Source organism: Ranitomeya imitator, chromosome 5, assembly GCF_032444005.1.
Source record: "Ranitomeya imitator isolate aRanImi1 chromosome 5, aRanImi1.pri, whole genome shotgun sequence".
In the NCBI taxonomy this organism is placed as follows: Eukaryota; Metazoa; Chordata; class Amphibia; order Anura; family Dendrobatidae; genus Ranitomeya; species Ranitomeya imitator.
Window position 1 is genome coordinate 263866646 of NC_091286.1, and position 20346 is coordinate 263886991.

General features: G+C 46.3%; 1 protein-coding gene across 2 annotated transcripts in view; it reads right to left on the reverse strand.

The window, feature by feature from the left end:
* Positions 1-15690, reverse strand: part of LOC138637439 (heat shock factor protein 2-like) — a 77668-nt gene extending 61978 nt beyond the window's left edge. Inside the window, exon 1 of one of the 2 annotated variants that reach the window (XR_011312397.1) lies at positions 15477-15686. Coding sequence is in view for 1 of the 2 variants with exons in the window: in XM_069726136.1 (XP_069582237.1) it covers positions 15477-15569 (93 nt within the window). In the remaining variant the exon portion in view is untranslated. Of the gene's footprint in view, positions 1-15476 lie in introns of both variants that reach the window. The other variant, XM_069726136.1, reaches the window with a different exon arrangement.
* Positions 15691-20346: the final 4656 nt, after the last annotated feature.

Sequence of the window (20346 nt, forward strand, 5' to 3'; positions counted from 1 at the left end):
GGTGGCTTTTTCCCACCTGTTGCTGGCACGACTCCTCCGTCTATTAGCTCCGCCCCTCTTCAATCAAGCGGGCCTTTTTTGATCTTGTCCCCTCCTACCCCCCCCCCCTCCCCCTCCCCTTAGTGGTGTGCAATCTGCACACGGTTTTCCTCTCTACGGGCCCTCCTCTTCATCCCTGCAGTCGCCATTTGCCGGCACCTGAACCCGGATGGTGGCCTCCATCTACACGCATCTCTCCCTGCAGCCTTGCTGGTTCCTAGTGCTTCTCTACAGCCTGGAAGCAGCCTTCAAGACCTGCATCTTACTGTCAGTAGCTCTGCAGACTGACACTCTCCTCAGCATATTCTTTCTGTACCCTAACCTTCTGGCATTAGCTAGTGAGTTCTTCTTACCTTAATACTAAGGGAGAGCGCTCTCGCCCTTCTGTTCCTCTTCTACTTTTGTCAGGCACTTAGTTTGCTCTTCATGCAAATGCAAACTCCCTTCAGGTCAGTCCTCTCCCCTTTGTCAGGACTGCAGAAACACCCCCACAACTCAGGAGTCCCCTACTATCCCAGGAGAAAGTGGTGTCCCTATCCGAGTTTGGGCTATATCTCTGTCGCAATCCATGACGGACCTCACTAGGATGTCGCAGACCCTGGTATCCTTTCTTGACAGATTGCCCATTCCTGTCTCTGCTGTTACTAGTGGCCCGCAGGTTTCCAACAGTGGGCCCTCCGGTTTCAAGCCTGTCCACCAACAAAGTCCTTTCTGTTACAGATGGCACATCCTTCAAGGACACCAATGACAGGTTCATAGAGCCCTTTGAAAGGTCAGCCTTTGAAGCGGCCGCTTTCACATTGTGCTCAGCCTTTGCCTCCACATGGGTGGCAAAGTCTATAGCCGCATGGGCTAAGCGGCTCCATCAGGACATTGTTTCTCGAGCCAGATCGGAGGAATTGGCCAACCTCACGGACCAAATTGCTCATGCACGAAAGTACATGGTATCCGCCTCTCTGGACGCTGCTGCATGTGCTGCTCGGGGGTCCAGCAATATAGTGGCCATCCGACAGATCATTTGGTTTAAGGCGTGGCATGTGGACTTATCTTCAAAAAAGTCCCTTACCAACCTGCCTTTCCAGAGTCCCCATCTGTTTGGCTCGAAGCTGGAGCAAATTATTAAGGAGGCCACTAGAAGGACAAGCTCTCTCCTTCCATAGGCAAAACCTCACCATTCTCCTTTGACACACGAGTTTCGGTAACTTCGGTCTCTTCACCGTTTCCCTTCAACAGAGGAGTTCACCCACGAAGAGAAGCCACAGGCACACCATGTTAAATACTCCTCCTCCTCTGGGCGTTACCATAAAACGCAGGGTAGATCCTGGATATAAGATTACTGAACAAAGGAGTCCATCTGTTTCATTTAAGGATGGAGTCTCTTCGTTCAGTAATTGCTTCATTGGAACTGCAGGAGTTGCTGATCTCCAAGGAAGCCTTTATCCATGTCTATCCATGTCCTTATTTCCTCAAGGCAACAGAGACTACTGCGTTTTGAGGTGGGCAGGACCATTTTCAGTTTGCCACCTTCCCTTTCAGTCTCACATCGGCTTCCAGGGTCTTCAAAGATCATGGCAGCGGTGTTGCCCATTCTGCGGATCAGAGGTCCAGTGCTCTTTCCATACCTCGACAACATTCTCATCATGGCTCCATCCTTTTATTAGGCCCAGGAAGGCCTGTACATCATTCTCGAATTCCTGTCTCAAAGGGTGCCAGTCCCTCAATTAGCACCAGATTGGCCCAGGTCTTCTCTCACAGAAGTTGTCAAGTCTTCTCACGTACGCCCCCTGGAGGCTCCCAGACAGACCATATCTTCCTTATCAAGGGCTGATCTATCACCAGAATTCTCGGTTGCGCTTGCCGTGCCCTGTGTTGGACTCCAATGAACCCCTGGGACCACGATTTGTACTGGAGGCCCTTACTTCGCATTTTGAACCAGTATGAAAAGGCTCTCCGTCTTGGACGGGGTGTTTCTTGTGGCCATAACCTCCATTTGACGCGTCTTGGAGTCGGCAGCTCTTTCCTGTCACCACAACCTTTTTTTTTCCGGTTCTGCACCAAGATAAGGTGGCTTGACACATAATACCTTCTTTCCTTACCAGCTTGGTGCTCCCTTGCTTTCTGTCCTGCTCTGACTCATCCTCCGTAGCATTCTATGAGCAGGTTAGCCCTGGTCAGGGCGATACGCGTCTATCTGGCTACGGTCGCCCCCCTTTCGGAAGACGGATTCTTTTTAGTCATTCCTGAGAAGGCACGAAAAGGCCTTTCAGGACGATTGTTCACTGGATCCGAATACCAATTGGAGGCATACCGGGTCAGAACAGAGTGCTTTCTCCTGGGTTTGAGGAACACTTTACCTGGGGGAAGGGCGCCTCCTGGGCGGTATGCCATATGGCCTCCGCCTTGCATCTCTGTAGAGCGGCAACCTGGTCCTCCATTCACGTTTGCCAAATTTTACAGGATCTTGCAGGCGGCAGTGGAGAGTTCTCCAACCGGAATTAAGTTTTTTCTGCTGTTCCCTCCCCTTGAACTGCTTTGGGACATCCCATAGTATCCGGTGTCCCCCAATGAAACGATAGAGAAAACAGGATTTTTCGTTACTCACCGTAAAATCTTTTTCTCAGAGCCTTCATTGGGGGACACCGCACCCTCCCAAGTTGAACAGCTCTGAGTACTGTATTTTATCGTTACAGTTTGAGTTGTGTGTTTCCTTTTCATGTTGCTTTTCCTACTGCTTTCTCACTTAGGCTGGTTTCACATTAGCATTCGGCAGGGCTGCGGATGACTGCGTACTTCCTTAATTTCCGCCTATTCTGCATGCGTCCTGGGTACTTATCTTTAGCATTGAGTACACAGGGATATGCGTTGCATGCAGTGTTTTGACGTGTGCGGCAACCGCACGGGAACGCAAAAGGGAGGGGAGGAAGTACGCAGCCATCCGCAGCCCAGTCGAACGCTAATGTGAAACCAGCCTAACTGATTAACCTAGTGCCGGTTGGTGGGGTGTACAACTGCAGAGGAGGAGCCAACTTGTTTTGTGCGTAGTGTCAGCCTCTTAGTGGCAGCAGCATACACCCATGGTTAAACATGGTTTCCTGTGTCCTCCAATGAAGACTCTGACAAAAAGATTTTACGGTGAGTAACCAAAAATCCTGTTATTCAATGCAGATATTATAATCTGCTAATGTTTGATATTACTTGAGAAATGCCAGCTATTAACCAGCTTTATTAAATCATGTTTTATTTTGGGCAAAATAAAGCAAGGCCAAGCCTGCAGATATTGTTAGAATGTCCTGTTACAAATTGTTTTATAGATTAGATGCACTCACAAACACAAGATGCCTGGACATCTCTTGCACCAGAACTGGCCTTGAGAACTAATATTGTTTGTTTTATTGTAGTTATTCGGTCTTGTCATTAATAGAAACGCCATGGCTGAGACAGACATTTTATTTAATTACTGCACCATTCTGCAACGGGCCAGACCTCTCCATCATATTAATAGGGCTCCCATATACACATTTCTGTGATAATCTTAATCTCTTAATTGGAACTTTGATTTAAAATTTGTTTTTACTTTTATTCAAATCACCTGTGAAGACAGATGTTTCCTACAAGACATCTCCTTATCAATAGACAGATCAGTAACTGGGGTCCTGGGTTGAAATCACATCAAGCAAAACATCTGCAATTAGTTTTTATGTTTGCGTGGCTTTCTGCTGGCACTTCGCCTCACTTTTCCCACTTGCCCTGTAGAGGTGGCAAGTGGGGTAAATATTTGTAGGGTTAATTTCACCTTTGTATTGTCAGGTGGCATCAAGCCCACAGTTTAGTAATGCCAATTACTAATCCTATAGTAACATGGTAAATAAAGACACGGCCAGAATAATTTATTTGAAATAATCACAGACTCCTTTATTGAATCTAAATTTACCATACTTACTGAACACTTAATCCCTGATGCCCTCGTCTCCTGCAAACAATCAAAAAATAATAAACCAACATATAATACTATCCTGTCCGATGTAGTCCACTTAACGCCGAGTGTCCCACGGCGGTCTCAGGTGTAGAACAGTCACATCTGATGTGACCGCTCTACCCGGCCTCTGGCGATATACTAACAGGAGGTAATCGCTCCCGCAGTGTATCACTGAGTCGCCGTGAGAGTTCAATGGAGTTCATCAGCTTCAGTGTTCTCATTTACGGCACCACTGCCGTGTGAGAACTAAGTGAGAGCACCGGAGATGATCAGCTGATGAACTCTCACAGCAGGTCAGTGATACAGTGCGGGAGCGATCACCTCCTGTCAGTGTATCACCAGCGGCCGGGTGAGATCGACTCGACTCTATTGATTACTTGCACGAGACACTGGCATTGAGGATTAGGCGTTTGGTGAGTATGTATTTTGTATGCTAATATTTTAATTTTTTTTTTTTTTTACAATTGAACACAGGCGCCAGATGATAGGATTATTCTCCCATCATCGGCTCATGTCTGTCTCTGTTATATGAGACAAAAGTTGTAGCCGGACGGGAGTAGTAGTTCCATCAGATAACGCCTGGGTACACACGTCGACTGGGTACACACACATTCTCCGCCCACACACTCTTCCTCCTTCTGCCATCATTTCCCTTTGACAAATTGCAGCGTTTTTGGCAGCAAATCAGCAAACCCTTTTACACCAGCCTTTTTGCTGCAGATTTCACTGATTCAATTGAAGTAAAGGAGTCAAAAACTCTGCAGAAACGCAAAAAGAATTGACATGCTGAAAAAAAAAACGAAAAAAAAAAAACACTGCAAATACGGATGGAAATTTACAGATCATATGCACAACACTTCAGGATAGTCATTGCATTACCTTGCTTTAGTATTCCATTGCGTTTTTGGACCATTTACACGCGTAAAAACACACAGCGAAAACGCATCGTGTGCACTTAGCCTAAGCCTGATATTACGGAAATGGCTCAGAGTTTAGGAGAGGGAGGTACTCCCTAGGAAAACAGACAGAGCATTAGCTTCCTGGATGTCCATATTAGGCGACAGGAGGATGGCTCTTTGAGTACTACCATCTTCCGAAAGCCGACAGCCACTAATAGTCTCTTAAGATGGGAGAGTCATCACCCCTTTCCGCTTAAGAGGGGTATTCCAAAAGGACAGTTCCTGCGTTTACGTAGGAACTGTTCATCCTTGAGTGACTTTAAGACTAAGTCAACTGAACTCAAATATCGTTTTAAGGATAGAGGCTATCCTGATGACGTTATCAATTCTGCGTATTACTCTGCATTAAGGTCTAATAGAACTACTTTGATGGTGCCTAAGGCTAAAACAGATTCGTCCATTACACGTTTGATTGGAACTTTTGACGATCAGTCAAGAAGGGTGCATGATATATTTAAACGGCACTGGCAGATCCTTAGATCAGACCCTGAGATTGGGGGGTTTGTATCTCCACAACCATCGATTACCTACAGAAGAGGAAGGTCCATTAAGGATACTATTGTACATAGTCACTTTATTCCCCCAGAAAAACAGAGTACCTGGTTGAGTAATAGGTCTACAGGGACATTTAGATGCGGACACTGTTCCCTCTGCAAACATATTGATGTATCAAGGACATTCAGGAGCTCTGCTACGGGCAGGATCTTTTCAACAAGACAATTTGCCAATTGTAGAACTGTGGGGGTGGTATATCTGTGTACATGTTCTTGCCCCAAGGATTATGTCGGGAAAACAAAACGTGAACTTCGTGTTCGCATTCGTGAACACCTGGGTGATATTAAACATGGTAGGGACACCCCTGTAGCCCGACATATCAACACAGTTCATGGGGGTGACCTTGGTTGCCTTTCTTTTAAGGTCATTGAGGTCATTACGTCCTCAGTAAGACTTGGGGATTGGGATAGACGTATATTACAGCGTGAGACTAGATGGATCTATCTGTTAAAATCTATGACCCCTTTGGGCCTCAATGAGCAGTTATCCTTTGTTAGCTTCATTTAGCCGTCTTATGTGGTTTTTCAGTTTGAGCATCTTGAGTTAGCCATGTATATTTATACATTTCTCACATTTTTTCGATCATATTTTTTGATTGGATAATATATTGTATGTATTTGACTTTATATTTTCTTCCTTTTTTTCTGTCCATAAGTCACTCACTAGTGTTATTCCCCATGCTTGGTATATTTTGAGACGCCCACTGAGCATTAAAATGTAGATATAAATAAGTAGCGTAGTTGTGTTATTGCATTATTGGTGGCACAATTACTACCTCACACTTATTGCCCTTGGGTCATTAGCGCTTTAATTCTAATTAACCTCTACTCACATCATTGTGTTTCTAGTGTGGGGTATTATCCTTGGTATCCCGAGTGCGCAAGCGCAGCTGTTTCGGCCATGTTTTTGTGGCCGATTCTATTTTTTCAGCTGCGCGTCCTCTAGTGTATGGACGTCACATCCGGGTCCTGCACTGGCGCTGCGGTTTTACCATTGTAAGCCGGTTCTAGCGTCGCAGCTGTACAATCCTTAGTGTGCGGACGTCATATCCAGCTTATGCATTAACGCTGCCGTCCTTTTGCTGTGGAGCGCATATTGCGTTCCAGGCGATTCCGTGACGCTACTTCCGGCCTGCTCCACGTGGAGATGGCGTTCTCAAACCATGGCATCACTACAAAAGAGGGGAACGTGGTGAGTGCTACAGCTCCTGTATCTTCTGTGTAGCTGCCTAACCCCTGACGAACCCCCGGTTATCCCCAATGGGGGGGAAACGCGTCGGGCATTACCTGGGGATTTACTGACAGACTATGGTCAGGATGACATCTATTCCTCCACATGGATTTCTGGGTCAACTTGGAAATACCATAATACACCTCAACAAATAGATAAGTACAGCAGTGACACATTTTTTAAGCGTACTGTCTATGTGGTCAGAACGATTGTGTTCAAGTACCTTGAGGATTACAAAAGAGGTGTATTCATGTTTTGAATTATTGGTCTATCTTGGATATCTTTCTTTATTTTTTTTTTTTTTTTTATATATAGCGCTAACATATTCCGCAGCGCTTTACAGTTTTGCACACATTATCATCACTGTCCCCGATGAGGCTCAAAATCTAGAGTCCCTATCAGTATGTCTTTGGAATGTGGGAGGAAACCGGAGTGCCCGGAGGAAACCCACGCAAACACGGAGAGAACATACAAACTCATTGCAGATGTTGTCCTGGGTGGGATTAGAACCCAGGACCCCAGCGCTGCAAGGCTGCTGTGCTATCCACTGCGCCACCGTGCTGCCCATTTATTCACCTGGTGGATCCATGTCTTTAGAAGTATATGTCCTATTATGATGAGAAATATGCTGCCTTTTCGCTGGTATATATATGTTGCACATTGATGTGGATCCAGTGTGTTCTGTAAGGCTATCCTGTTGCTATTGAGCACTCGTCTCTCATTGAACATTGTAATAAGAAGGGTACTGTGTGATTAATACACATTTGTCATCAGACATATTCTGGTCAGGATAATTTTATTTGGACATAATATATCTTGTCACTCCGTTATACCCACTTATCTGTAGAGGTATCTTTGGGGTGGCATATATTACTATGCTATACCCACAATATACTGCTATATATTAGCTGTGATAGCAATTGTACCCACAATGTACTGCTATATATTAGCTGTGATAGCAATTGATTTTCTTTTTTCCTGTTCATTTATTTTTTTGTTTTTTTCATTTTTTTGTGTTTTTTCACGGGTATCGGAGGTGTGTTTGGGACATCATCTTTTGTCTATCCCTATTACAGGGACTATTAGGGACCCTAGGGCCAGCCGCCGAGGAGTGGGGGCGCCTACCGCAGAAATTTAGGGTGCCAATCTCCACTGTTAGGTAGTCATCAGTATAGGACTGGACTTTAGGGCTCACCAGGTTTCCTGTATCACAGGCTTCATTTAGGGTTTTAAAAGGGTGAGCCGTCGAGGAGTGGGGGCGCCAACCGCGGAAAATTAGGGTGCCAACCTCCACTGACAGGCAGGATTCATTGTAGTCCATTACAGGGTTCTGTAGGTACATTCTGTACTTTTTTATCATATGTATTGTATAAAGTCCTCTATTTTAACTATTGTGATTAAAAGTTATTTTTTAGGGATCCTTGTTTTTTCTGTTTTGGTTTTCTATTAATATAAAACCATTCAGACATCGTTGGCACCAAAAATCACTCCATACCTGTCTTATTATTAGATTAATGTTGCACCCAAATACCTCCCCTTGGTGAGCTCATGCAGGGGCTGATTGTGGGACGTGCTAGGTCTGTTAGAATTTTATTAAATTCCCAATTTAACCCCTTCCTGACCTCCGAATTATTACTGCAGAGGTCGGGTCCCCTGCTTTGATGTGAGCTCCGATGCGGAGCCCACCTCAAAGCCGGGACATGTCAGCTGTTTTGAACAGCTGACATGTGCCCGCAATATCGGCGGGTGAAATCACGATTCACCCGCCGCTATTAACCAGTTAAATGCATTTAATCGGCGCTTCCGGCCGCGCGGCCAGAAATGATCGCATCGCTGACCCCCGTCACATGATCGGGAGTCGACGATGCATCAGGATGGTAACCATAGAGGTCCTTGAGACCTCTATGGTTACTGATGCCGGCCTGCTGTGAGCGCCACCCTGTGGTTGGCACTCATAGCAAGCCTGCAATTCAGCTACATAGCAGCGATCTGATGACCGCAGCTATGGAGCAGAGCCGATCCAGTTGTGCCAGCTTCTAGCCTCCCATGGAGGCTATTGAAGCATGGCAAAAGTAAAAAAAAAAAAAGTTTTAAAAAATATGAAACAAAAATAAAAAAAAAATATATAAAAGTTTAAATCACCCCCCTTTTGCCCCATTCAAAATAAAACAATAAAAAAAAACTACACATATTTGGTATCGCCGCGTTCAGAATTGTCCGATCTATCAATAAAAAAAGGATTAACCTGAACGCTAAACGGCGTAGCAAGAAAAAAAATTCTAAACGCCAGAATTACGTGTTTTTGGTCACCGCAACATTTCATTCAAATGTAATAACGGGCGATCAAAAGAACATATCTGCACCAAAATGGTATCATTAAAAATGCCAGCTCGGCACGCAAAAAAATAAGCCCTCACCTGACACCAGATCACGAAAAATGGAGATGCTACGGGTATCGGAAAATTGCGCAATTTTTTTTTTCTTTAGCAAAGTTTGGAATATTTTTTACCACTTAGATAAAACGTAACCTAGACATGTTTGGTGTCTATGAACTCAATGATCTGGAGAATCATAATGGCAGGTCAGTTTTAGCATTTAGTGAACCTAGCAAAAAAGCCAAACAAAAAACAAGTGTGGGATTGCACTTTTTTGCAATTTCACCGCACTTAGAATTTTTTTCCCCATATTCTAGTACACGACATGCTAAAACCAACGATGTTGTTGAAAAGTGCAACTTGTCCCGCAAAAAACAAGCCCTCACATGGCCATATTGACGAGAAAAAAAAAAAAAAAGTTATGGCTCTGGGAAGGAGGGGAGCGAAAAACGAGAATGCAAAAACCGAAAAGGGCAAGGTTATGAAGGGGTTAAAGAATATCTTCGCCCCTGGAGGTCCCAGGTGGTAGATCTTGTTGTCATGTTTCTTATCACTATTTTACCTGACTATAGAGATGAAAAATGGCATAGCACCATCCATTGGACCAATATTAAGTTGGAGAATTTCTACTGGCCTTATTGTGAAGTGAGTGAATGCATTATATACGGTACATCTCATTGCTGAAACGCCAAAACTATATCTCCCATAAATATTGGATCGATGCAAGCCCCAATATTCCTTGCGGACCACTGGTTCCAAAACGTCTCAGAACCATGCATTGATCAGAGGAAGCTTTATCCATGTGAAGCCTACGTTCCCAACTCTGCGTAAACGTATCTCAGACTTGCTGTCTTTTTCCCAGATCAAATCTCCTGTTGTCAATATCTGTTCTTTACAGGAGGCCCAAGTACCAGCTCTCTTCCACTTCACCAGTTATAATTAGTTTTTCTCTTCCCCAGCTATAATTAATCCCATATCTTCAATGTTAGGGTGATATGTCCCCTCTCTGGAGACATCTTATGGTTGTTAATTTTTCTCTATGACAAAAGTATAGATAGAATCCTTAAAACTTTTTGTCCGTCAGCATAAAATGACTGTTCAAACCAAGCACAGTCGCTTGGTGCATCATTACATGGCCAAACATTTAAGTGCACATTCCCACTTGCTTGTATATCAGGCAATATTCAAGGGTATGCTCACACTGTCTTGTCAAATAATCTCTCTTGAGAGAAAAAGCATCAGAAGGCACTCAGCCATGTTATACGCCAGTGCGAGCACAGCCTAATTCTCCTTGACCGGCTACTAGTCACTGCTCTGCTCTCACGGTGCAGAGCGTCTCCCCCAGCTAATGGCTTGTAGTAATCATCCGATACCCTGGGTAATACTCAAAACCAGGACATTAGTTGCTATGTCCTGCTCTCATTGCAGAATGTTTCTCCCAGATAATGGCTGGTAGTAATGATCTGATACCGATATTAGTAAATGAGTCAATGCTCATCTATGAGTTTTGCTTATCTCGGACTGAGAGAGAAAAAAAAAAATAGCAGCATGCGATTGCGAGAATCGGATCACACTCGCCAATACAAGTGAATGGGTGCAGGAAAAAAAAAAAAAAAGCATGATACATGGATCACGCATGTGCCGTCCGATTTTACGCACTCATCTCAAGGATCATTAGACATTTCATCAGCCAAATACAGTAAATTCACAGCCCGAACCGTCTGAATACAAAAGAAATATAGATATAGAAATATGCCTGTAAGATAAATAATCAGTTCTTTGCGTGTGTAGTTTACTGCACATGCATTTAGACAATAAAATGCAAAATAAATAATGGTGTGGGGTCTCCCTTATTTTTAATAACCAGCAGAGAGAAAGCAGATAGCTGTGAGCTGGTGTTATTATTCTTGGAAGAGGCCACTATCCATCGATCTACTACTCAGCCTATTAATATCAGCTCACAGCTGTCTGCGTATTCTTTACTGGTTATTAAAAAAAAGGGTACCCCCTATTTTTCATAACTAGTAAAGGCTAAGCAGACAGATGTGGGCTGATATTAATAATGGATATTGGCCCCCTCTCAGACCAACACCACCAGCCCTCAGCCGCCCCAGAAATGGTGCATCTATTGGATGTGCCAATTCCGGCGCTTAGCTTTGGCTCTTCTCGATTGCCCTGGTGCGTTGGCAACCGGGATAATAGTTTGGAGTTCAAGTCAGCTGTGTAATGTCCGCTGACATCAAGCCGAGGGGATGGTAATGGAAAGGTGTGTCAGACACTCCCATTACTAACCCTGTAGTCAAAAGAAACAAACACAGAGAAAAGTCCTTTAAATGTAAAAAGCATTCCTCGACCCTCTTTTACCCATTTATTCCCCAAAGAGGGTAAAATAACCCAAAGAGGGGTGTCGTAAATCCATTCCACGTCCCACGAAGATCCTTGACTCTACTAAATCCGGATGCTGTGGAGGGAAGTGACATCACTAATGTAACCGCTCACAACGGCAGCTGGAACACGCAGAATAGCACGAGAACCAGGCTGCAGTGACGTCAGTAAGACTACAGCAGTTCACAACCGATAAACTGCAGTAACCTTACTAACGTCACCGCTTGCAGAGAACCGGAACGGAAGTTTGCACCCTGCGAGCAGTGACGTCAGTAAGTTTACCGCAGTTCATCGGTTGTGAACTGCAATAACCTTATTGGTGCCACTGCAGCCGGGTTCTCACGCTACTCTCAGTGTGTTCCAGCTCCGTGGTGTACGGTCCCGTTACTGATGTCACTGCTTATCATAGCATCCAGATGTAGCAGAGTTGGGGGATCATCGAGGGATAGACTTATAGCAGATAACTTTGGATTATTTTGGTCGGATCGGACCCAGCAGATTAACATACACCGCGGGAGGAATATAAACAGTATTTATTGATCAAAGGTGGGGACTCAAATGGTATCAAAAGTACTGTTATAATGCATAGTTGACACTGGATTAAATTATATTTTTACATGATATGCGAAAAAAGTGGTGACAGATTCCCTTTAATGATCTGATACCCGGGGTAGTACTCCATGTATCCTTGCACCCTGTTCTCACAACGCACCATGTCTTGCCCAGTTAGTGATTGATATTAATGATCTGATACCCAGGGTAATACTCCACACCAGGCCATCAGTCTCTGAGCCCTGCTGTCTCCCTCTGATAATGGCTGATATTCGTGACCTGATACCCGGGTAATTCCCCATACCCAGCCATTAGTCACTGTGCCCTGCTGTCTCCCTCAGATAATGGCTGGTATTAATGACCTGATACCCGGGTAATTCCCCATACCCGGCCATTAGTCACTGTGCCCTGCTGTCTCCCTCAGATAATGGCTGGTATTAATGACCTGATACCCGGGTAATTCCCCATACCCGGCCATTAGTCACTGTGCCCTGCTGTCTCCCTCAGATAATGGCTGGTATTAATGACCAGATACCCGGGTAATTCTCCATACCCGGCCATTAGTCACTGTGCCCTGCTGTCTCCCTCAGATAATGGCTGGTATTAATGACCTGATACCCGGGGAATTCCCCATACCCGGCCATTAGTCACTGTGCCCTGCTGTCTCCCTCAGATAATGGCTGGTATTAATGACCTGATACCCGGGTAATTCCCCATACCCGGCCATTAGTCACTGTGCCCTGCTGTCTCCCTCAGATAATGGCTGGTATTAATGACCTGATACCCGGGTAATTCTCCATACCCGGCCATTAGTCACTGTGCCCTGCTGTCTCCCTCAGATAATGGCTGGTATTAATGACCTGATACCCGGGTAATTCCCCATACCCGGCCATTAGTCACTGTGCCCTGCTGTCTCCCTCAGATAATGGCTGGTATTAATGACCTGATACCCGGGTAATTCTCCATACCCGGCCATTAGTCACTGTGCCCTGCTGTCTCCCTCAGATAATGGCTGGTATTAATGACCTGATACCCGGGTAATTCCCCATACCCGGCCATTAGTCACTGTGCCCTGCTGTCTCCCTCAGATAATGGCTGGTATTAATGACCTGATACCCGGGTAATTCTCCATACCCGGCCATTAGTCACTGTGCCCTGCTGTCTCCCTCAGATAATGGCTGGTATTAATGACCTGATACCCGGGTAATTCCCCATACCCGGCCATTAGTCACTGTGCCCTGCTGTCTCCCTCAGATAATGGCTGGTATTAATGACCTGATACCCGGGTAATTCTCCATACCCGGCCATTAGTCACTGTGCCCTGCTGTCTCCCTCAGATAATGGCTGGTATTAATGACCTGATACCCGGGTAATTCCCCATACCCGGCCATTAGTCACTGTGCCCTGCTGTCTCCCTCAGATAATGGCTGGTATTAATGACCTGATACCCGGGTAATTCTCCATACCCGGCCATTAGTCACTGTGCCCTGCTGTCTCCCTCAGATAATGGCTGGTATTAATGACCTGATACCCGGGTAATTCCCCATACCCGGCCATTAGTCACTGTGCCCTGCTGTCTCCCTCAGATAATGGCTGGTATTAATGACCTGATACCCGGGTAATTCTCCATACCCGGCCATTAGTCACTGTGCCCTGCTGTCTCCCTCAGATAATGGCTGGTATTAATGACCTGATACCCGGGTAATTCCCCATACCCGGCCATTAGTCACTGTGCCCTGCTGTCTCCCTCAGATAATGGCTGGTATTAATGACCTGATACCCGGGTAATTCTCCATACCCGGCCATTAGTCACTGTGCCCTGCTGTCTCCCTCAGATAATGGCTGGTATTAATGACCTGATACCCGGGTAATTCCCCATACCCGGCCATTAGTCACTGTGCCCTGCTGTCTCCCTCAGATAATGGCTGGTATTAATGACCTGATACCCGGGTAATTCTCCATACCCGGCCATTAGTCACTGTGCCCTGCTGTCTCCCTCAGATAATGGCTGGTATTAATGACCTGATACCCGGGTAATTCCCCATACCCGGCCATTAGTCACTGTGCCCTGCTGTCTCCCTCAGATAATGGCTGGTATTAATGACCTGATACCCGGGTAATTCCCCATACCCGGCCATTAGTCACTGTGCCCTGCTGTCTCCCTCAGATAATGGCTGGTATTAATGACCTGATACCCGGGTAATTCTCCATACCCGGCCATTAGTCACTGTGCCCTGCTGTCTCCCTCAGATAATGGCTGGTATTAATGACCTGATACCCGGGTAATTCTCCATACCCGGCCATTAGTCACTGTGCCCTGCTGTCTCCCTCAGATAATGGCTGGTATTAATGACCTGATACCCGGGTAATTCCCCATACCCGGCCATTAGTCACTGTGCCCTGCTGTCTCCCTCAGATAATGGCTGGTATTAATGACCTGATACCCGGGTAATTCTCCATACCCGGCCATTAGTCACTGTGCCCTGCTGTCTCCCTCAGATAATGGCTGGTATTAATGACCTGATACCCGGGTAATTCTCCATACCCGGCCATTAGTCACTGTGCCCTGCTGTCTCCCTCAGATAATGGCTGGTATTAATGACCTGATACCCGGGTAATTCTCCATACCCGGCCATTAGTCACTGTGCCCTGCTGTCTCCCTCAGATAATGGCTGGTATTAATGACCTGATACCCGGGTAATTCCCCATACCCGGCCATTAGTCACTGTGCCCTGCTGTCTCCCTCAGATAATGGCTGGTATTAATGACCTGATACCCGGGTAATTCTCCATACCCGGCCATTAGTCACTGTGCCCTGCTGTCTCCCTCAGATAATGGCTGGTATTAATGACCTGATACCCGGGTAATTCTCCATACCCGGCCATTAGTCACTGTGCCCTGCTGTCTCCCTCAGATAATGGCTGGTATTAATGACCAGATACCCGGGTAATTCCCCATACCCGGCCATTAGTCACTGTGCCCTGCTGTCTCCCTCAGATAATGGCTGGTATTAATGACCTGATACCCGGGTAATTCCCCATACCCGGCCATTAGTCACTGTGCCCTGCTGTCTCCCTCAGATAATGGCTGGTATTAATGACCTGATACCCGGGTAATTCCCCATACCCGGCCATTAGTCACTGTGCCCTGCTGTCTCCCTCAGATAATGGCTGGTATTAATGACCTGATACCCGGGTAATTCCCCATACCCGGCCATTAGTCACTGTGCCCTGCTGTCTCCCTCAGATAATGGCTGGTATTAATGACCAGATATCCGGCCATTAGTCTCCTCTCTCAGACGGCCATTCATCCCACATGTAGTGCCCCGCAGACAGGAGGCGGCACAGGCCTCACCCTGGAGAGGACCATGCACACGCGACAATACAAAGCCCCGGCCGCGCTTACTTGGCTCCAGCAGATGTACTCGCTGTTCCTTTGGTCTTCCACCAGAGACCATATCTTAGTGAGGAATTTGGGAACACTGGAGCTGGCCTTCATTGTAGCAGTGCGCCGAGCCGCGAGATCCCTCCTCCCGTGCCGCTGTGGAGCCTGGAACTCTCTGCCTATTCCCAATCATTTACATGCCTTCCATACACTAACAACACACGGGGCTCCTCCCCCTCACGTGACCTCTATTCACTCTACGCACCGCCTTCCTCACGTGACCTCTTTGCCTGCGGTCCAACGCGCTCCGTTTGCACGTCAGGGTTTTTTTTTTTTCGTATTCGAAATACTTTATTAGCAGTGAAGTGTACACACACATTCCCACAAAGGACGTGCTTACAAAAAAAAATGGCGGGCGATTTCTTGTGTAGTTTTAACCACATCCAAGCATGGACTTTGCTGATGTATTCAGAACTATCCTCTTCAAAAAAGATTTAAAAAAAACAAACAAACAGCGTCATAATAATTTTCCTTTAAAACATAGACTTTTTCTCAAGTCCAAAGCTATGCCCCAGACACCTCTTTATAAGAGCGTGTAAATTGGGCGTTGTAGAACGAGTGGTATGACAGGAAACATCAGGAGTTTTGTCCCTGTGCCTTGATTTTGTTATAGCGGTCAGTCATCCTTATCTGTTCCTGTTGGAGGCGGTGTTACAACTACAGGCGAATTCATTATTGGAACATTTCAACGGATCCCACTGATTCTGAGATTTTTTTGCTGGAATCATTAGCGAACACCGTGTCACGTTTGGGCAGTCCCTGATGTGCCTAAACAGTGGAAATTCCCCATAACTGACCCCATTTTGGAAACTAGACCCCCTCAAGGAATGAATCTAGATGTGTGAGCACCTTGAACGCCCAGCTGCTTCACAGAAGTTTATAACGTAGAACCGTGAAAATAATAAATCACACTTTGCCCACAAAAATGTTCTTTTAGCCCATAATTTTGCATTTTAACAAGGTTACCCGGAGGAAATGCAATTATTTGTGCAATTTCTCCTTGGTTCACAGATACCAGTTATGTAGGGGAAAACTACCGTTTGGTCGCACAGCAGAGCTAGGAAGGGAAGGGGCACCATTTGACTTTTGGAGCACAAAATTTGGCTGGAATAAATAGCAGATACCTTGTCATATTTGGAGACTCACTGATGTGCTTAAGGCTACTTTCACACTTCCGTCTTTTCAGATCCATTGCAATGCGTCGTTTTGGGAAAAAAAAACGGATCCTGCAAATGTGCCCGCAGGATCCATTTTTTCCCATAGACTTGTATTAGCGATGGATCGCGACGGATGGCCAGACGTCGCATCCGTCGTGCGAAAGATCCGTCATGTTTTGGCGGACTGTCGTCTGGAACAAACATTCAATGTAACGTTTTTTGTCTGCGTCGAAAAAGCGTACAGCGACGGATCCTGCGGCGTTCGTCAGCTAGAATGGAAGCCTATGGGCGCAGGATCTGTTGCTGTCCGTCAAATGACAGAATCCAGCAACAGATTCCGTTTTTTTTTGCACTGAGCATGACTGGAAGGATTTCTATTCCTTTAATTTAACCCATTTTTCCTGCATGGACAGATCCGTCAAAAAACAGAATCCAGTGCATCCGTTTTTACAATCTGCACAGGATCCGTCTTGTCAACACTTTGACAGATTGTGACTGATTCTAAAAGACGGAAGTGTGAAAGTAGCCTAAACCATGGGACGGGGAACCTCAGGCCCTTGGCCATTTACAGCCCTTGATGACCTTTTATCAGGCCCCTGAGCAGATTGTCTTCCATGCTACTAATGTATATATTTCTATTGTGTCTTATAATGTGTTATAAGGAAAGTGCAGTACTCTAATTAGCACACTTGGCATAGTAACAGGGCTTGCCACTAAGGGGGGCATTATAGCAAACTAAGATTAGAGATAGAAACTCAGGAACAATAATAGTTAAATTAGGAGGGGCCTACTGTGGGATAAGTGTAGTGAGCTTCCTGTTTGTAGTCAGTGTAGCCTGAGAGCTGAGGAGAGCCATAGAGCCCAGGCAGTCCCGTAGGGCCTTAGAGCCCGCTGTGACATAGTGGGCCTCGCAACGTTCTAAGTAGTAAGTCCAGACATCCAGGGCCAGTGAGCCAGAAGTGCAGCAGTAGTACAAGAAGCAGTGACAGCGGAAATGCAGCAGGGACAGCAGCAGTGCAAGAAGCAGTGACAATGGTAGTGAGAACAGGAGCTACCGCAAGAGTCACAGCAGGACAGTACCGCAGGTCGCTCCGAAAATGGGGCAGCTTGCTACTTGAGCTGATGCCCTTATGTCAGGTGCAAAACAGACAAGGGAATTCCTAAAAGTAAAAGAAAGAGGATACACTGGCGCTTCACCCGAGGAGGGAGGGGAGCGAAGACTCAGACGCAGCTAATGTTTAAATAGGTTCTGTGTTGGTCCCTGTGATTAATGAGATTTGGAAAATGTAATAAAAGATTAACACCTGCGCTAAACTGAGATCAAGTGGCTAAAAAATGGGGGATAGATAAATAGATATTATGTACAGCTTTTAATAGAGTACTCACTTGTACTGGGAATGATGCTCTTGTCTGTGAAAGACCAGAGAGGTGGATTAAGTGCAACTATAGACAAGTGAGATACATAGAAAAATGGATGAGAAAATGGTGATATATATATTTATTCTTTTTAATTTTGATTGGGCGGCGCAGTGGTTAGCACAGCAGCCTTGCAGCGCTGGAGTCCTGGGTTCAAACCCCACCTGTCACGATTGGACTGGCGGGTAAACTGGGACCAGGGGCAGCTTTCCTGGCCCTACCTCTAGGGGGCGCCCTAACTCGCCCTGCTCCCCGGGATACCTCAGATGGCGAGGACGCCGGGGCCTCCGCCCTGTCTCCTGACTGCCGCCCTGTGTCTGTCCCCCTCCCCACCCGGGGAAGAGAGGCGCTACCGTGTACAACAGTACACCAACCCGACAAACAGGGGAACAAAGACAAGGGTATAAAGAAAACTCCACTCACAAAATATGCTCTCACAAATAACAAAGGTATCCACCAGGGTGTGAAGGACGGGGAGGGTAAATAAAGCAGGTAAGGATGAGGAATTTTCCAAGCGAACAAACCATACAACTGTCCCACAATAAATTCCTCCAGCTCTCCAAACACCAGCTCCTCACTACTCCAGGTCTATCAAGCAAGTGCTATCTCAGACAAAGATCTGACCAGAAGGCCTAGCTTTTATAGGAGAGAGGAGTGGCTAACCGAGCACAGCTGAAAGCAGGAATTTCCACATGGCCTATTAACCCCTGTCCTGCTGAAAGAAAACAAAACACCTTTAATACACAGAAGTGCTTCTTCTCAGCGAAGAAGCGGAAGCCATCAGACGCTGCGGTCTTCTGGTACTGTTCTGTCACGGTAACTCCGTGACACCACCAAGGACAACATCTGCAAAGAGTTTGTATGATTTCTCCATGTTTGCGTGGGTTTCCTCCGGGCACTCCGGTTTCCTCCCACATTCCAAAGACATACTGATAGGGAATTTAGATTGTGAGCCCCATCGGGGACAGTGATGATAATGTATGCAAAACGTGAAGTGCTGCGGAATATGTTAGCGCTATATAAAAATAAAGATTATAATATATATATATATATATATATATATATTACAACTTTAAGCTGACACCCGTCTGGGTTATAGTTGTACTCACTAGTACTGGAAAGAGATATGTTTGACCTCTGTGGGGTCAGCAGGAGATTTTAGTGCTTGTTAGTGGGGGTTGCTGAAAAAATAGGTGGTATATATCTCTCAATGGTCAGTGTGCTATGGTCCTATTGATAAAGTCCATAGAAATACTCACTAGAAGTATGACTAGTAAGGGTAGATCCTTGTCAGAGCAGTCAGATCCTTGGGAATTATCCGTGTCCGTGTGTCCGTGTGCTTACGTAGCACATCAGCCGTGTGCCGCCCGTGTGCCGACTGAGGACCACATGGACCGTGCAGGAGACAGCGCTACAGTTAAGCGCTGTCCCCTGCGTGCGGTGCTGAAGCCAGTATTCATCCCCTTTTCCCAGCAGCGTTCGCTGGAGAAAAGGAATGAATAATTTATTTTTTTTCTTTTCCCTTAAAAATAAAGTTTGTGCGTCCCCTCCCGCCTCCCATCCCCTGTGCGTCCCCTGCCCCCCGCCTCCCATCCCCTGTGCGCCCCCCCCCGCTTGCCAGGAAATACTCACCGACACCCAGCTCCAGCGATGTCTCCTCTCAGCGTCGGCAGCAGGCCCTGTGTGAGCGGTCACGTGGTCCCGCTCATTACAGTGAGGAATATGCGCATATTCCTCACTGTAATGAGCGGGACCACGTGACCGCTCACACAGCACAGTTTGCAGCCGCTGAGAGGAGACATTGCTGGAGCTGGGTGTCGGTGAGTATTTTCTGGCAAGCGGGCGGGGCGCACAGGGGATGGGAGGTGGGAGGGGACGCCCAAACTTTATTTTTAAGGGGAAAGAAAAAAAAATAGATTATTCATTCCATCTCTCCAGCGAACGCTGCTGGGAAGAAGGGATACAGTAGCGCTGTCTCCTGCACGGCACACGGACTGCACACGGACAGCATCCGTGTGCGGTACGTGTATTACACGGACCCATTGACTTTAATGGGTCCGTGTGATCTGTGCGTTCCCACAAACACTGACATGTCTCCGTGTTTTTCAAACGGACACATGGTCCGTGAAAACACGCTGACATGTGCAGAGACACATTGATTTTAATGTGCCTACGTGAGTCAGTGTCTCCGGTACGTGAGGAAACTGTCACTGACGTGTGAAACCGGCCCTACACAGTGAGGAGCGTGTAACTACTAA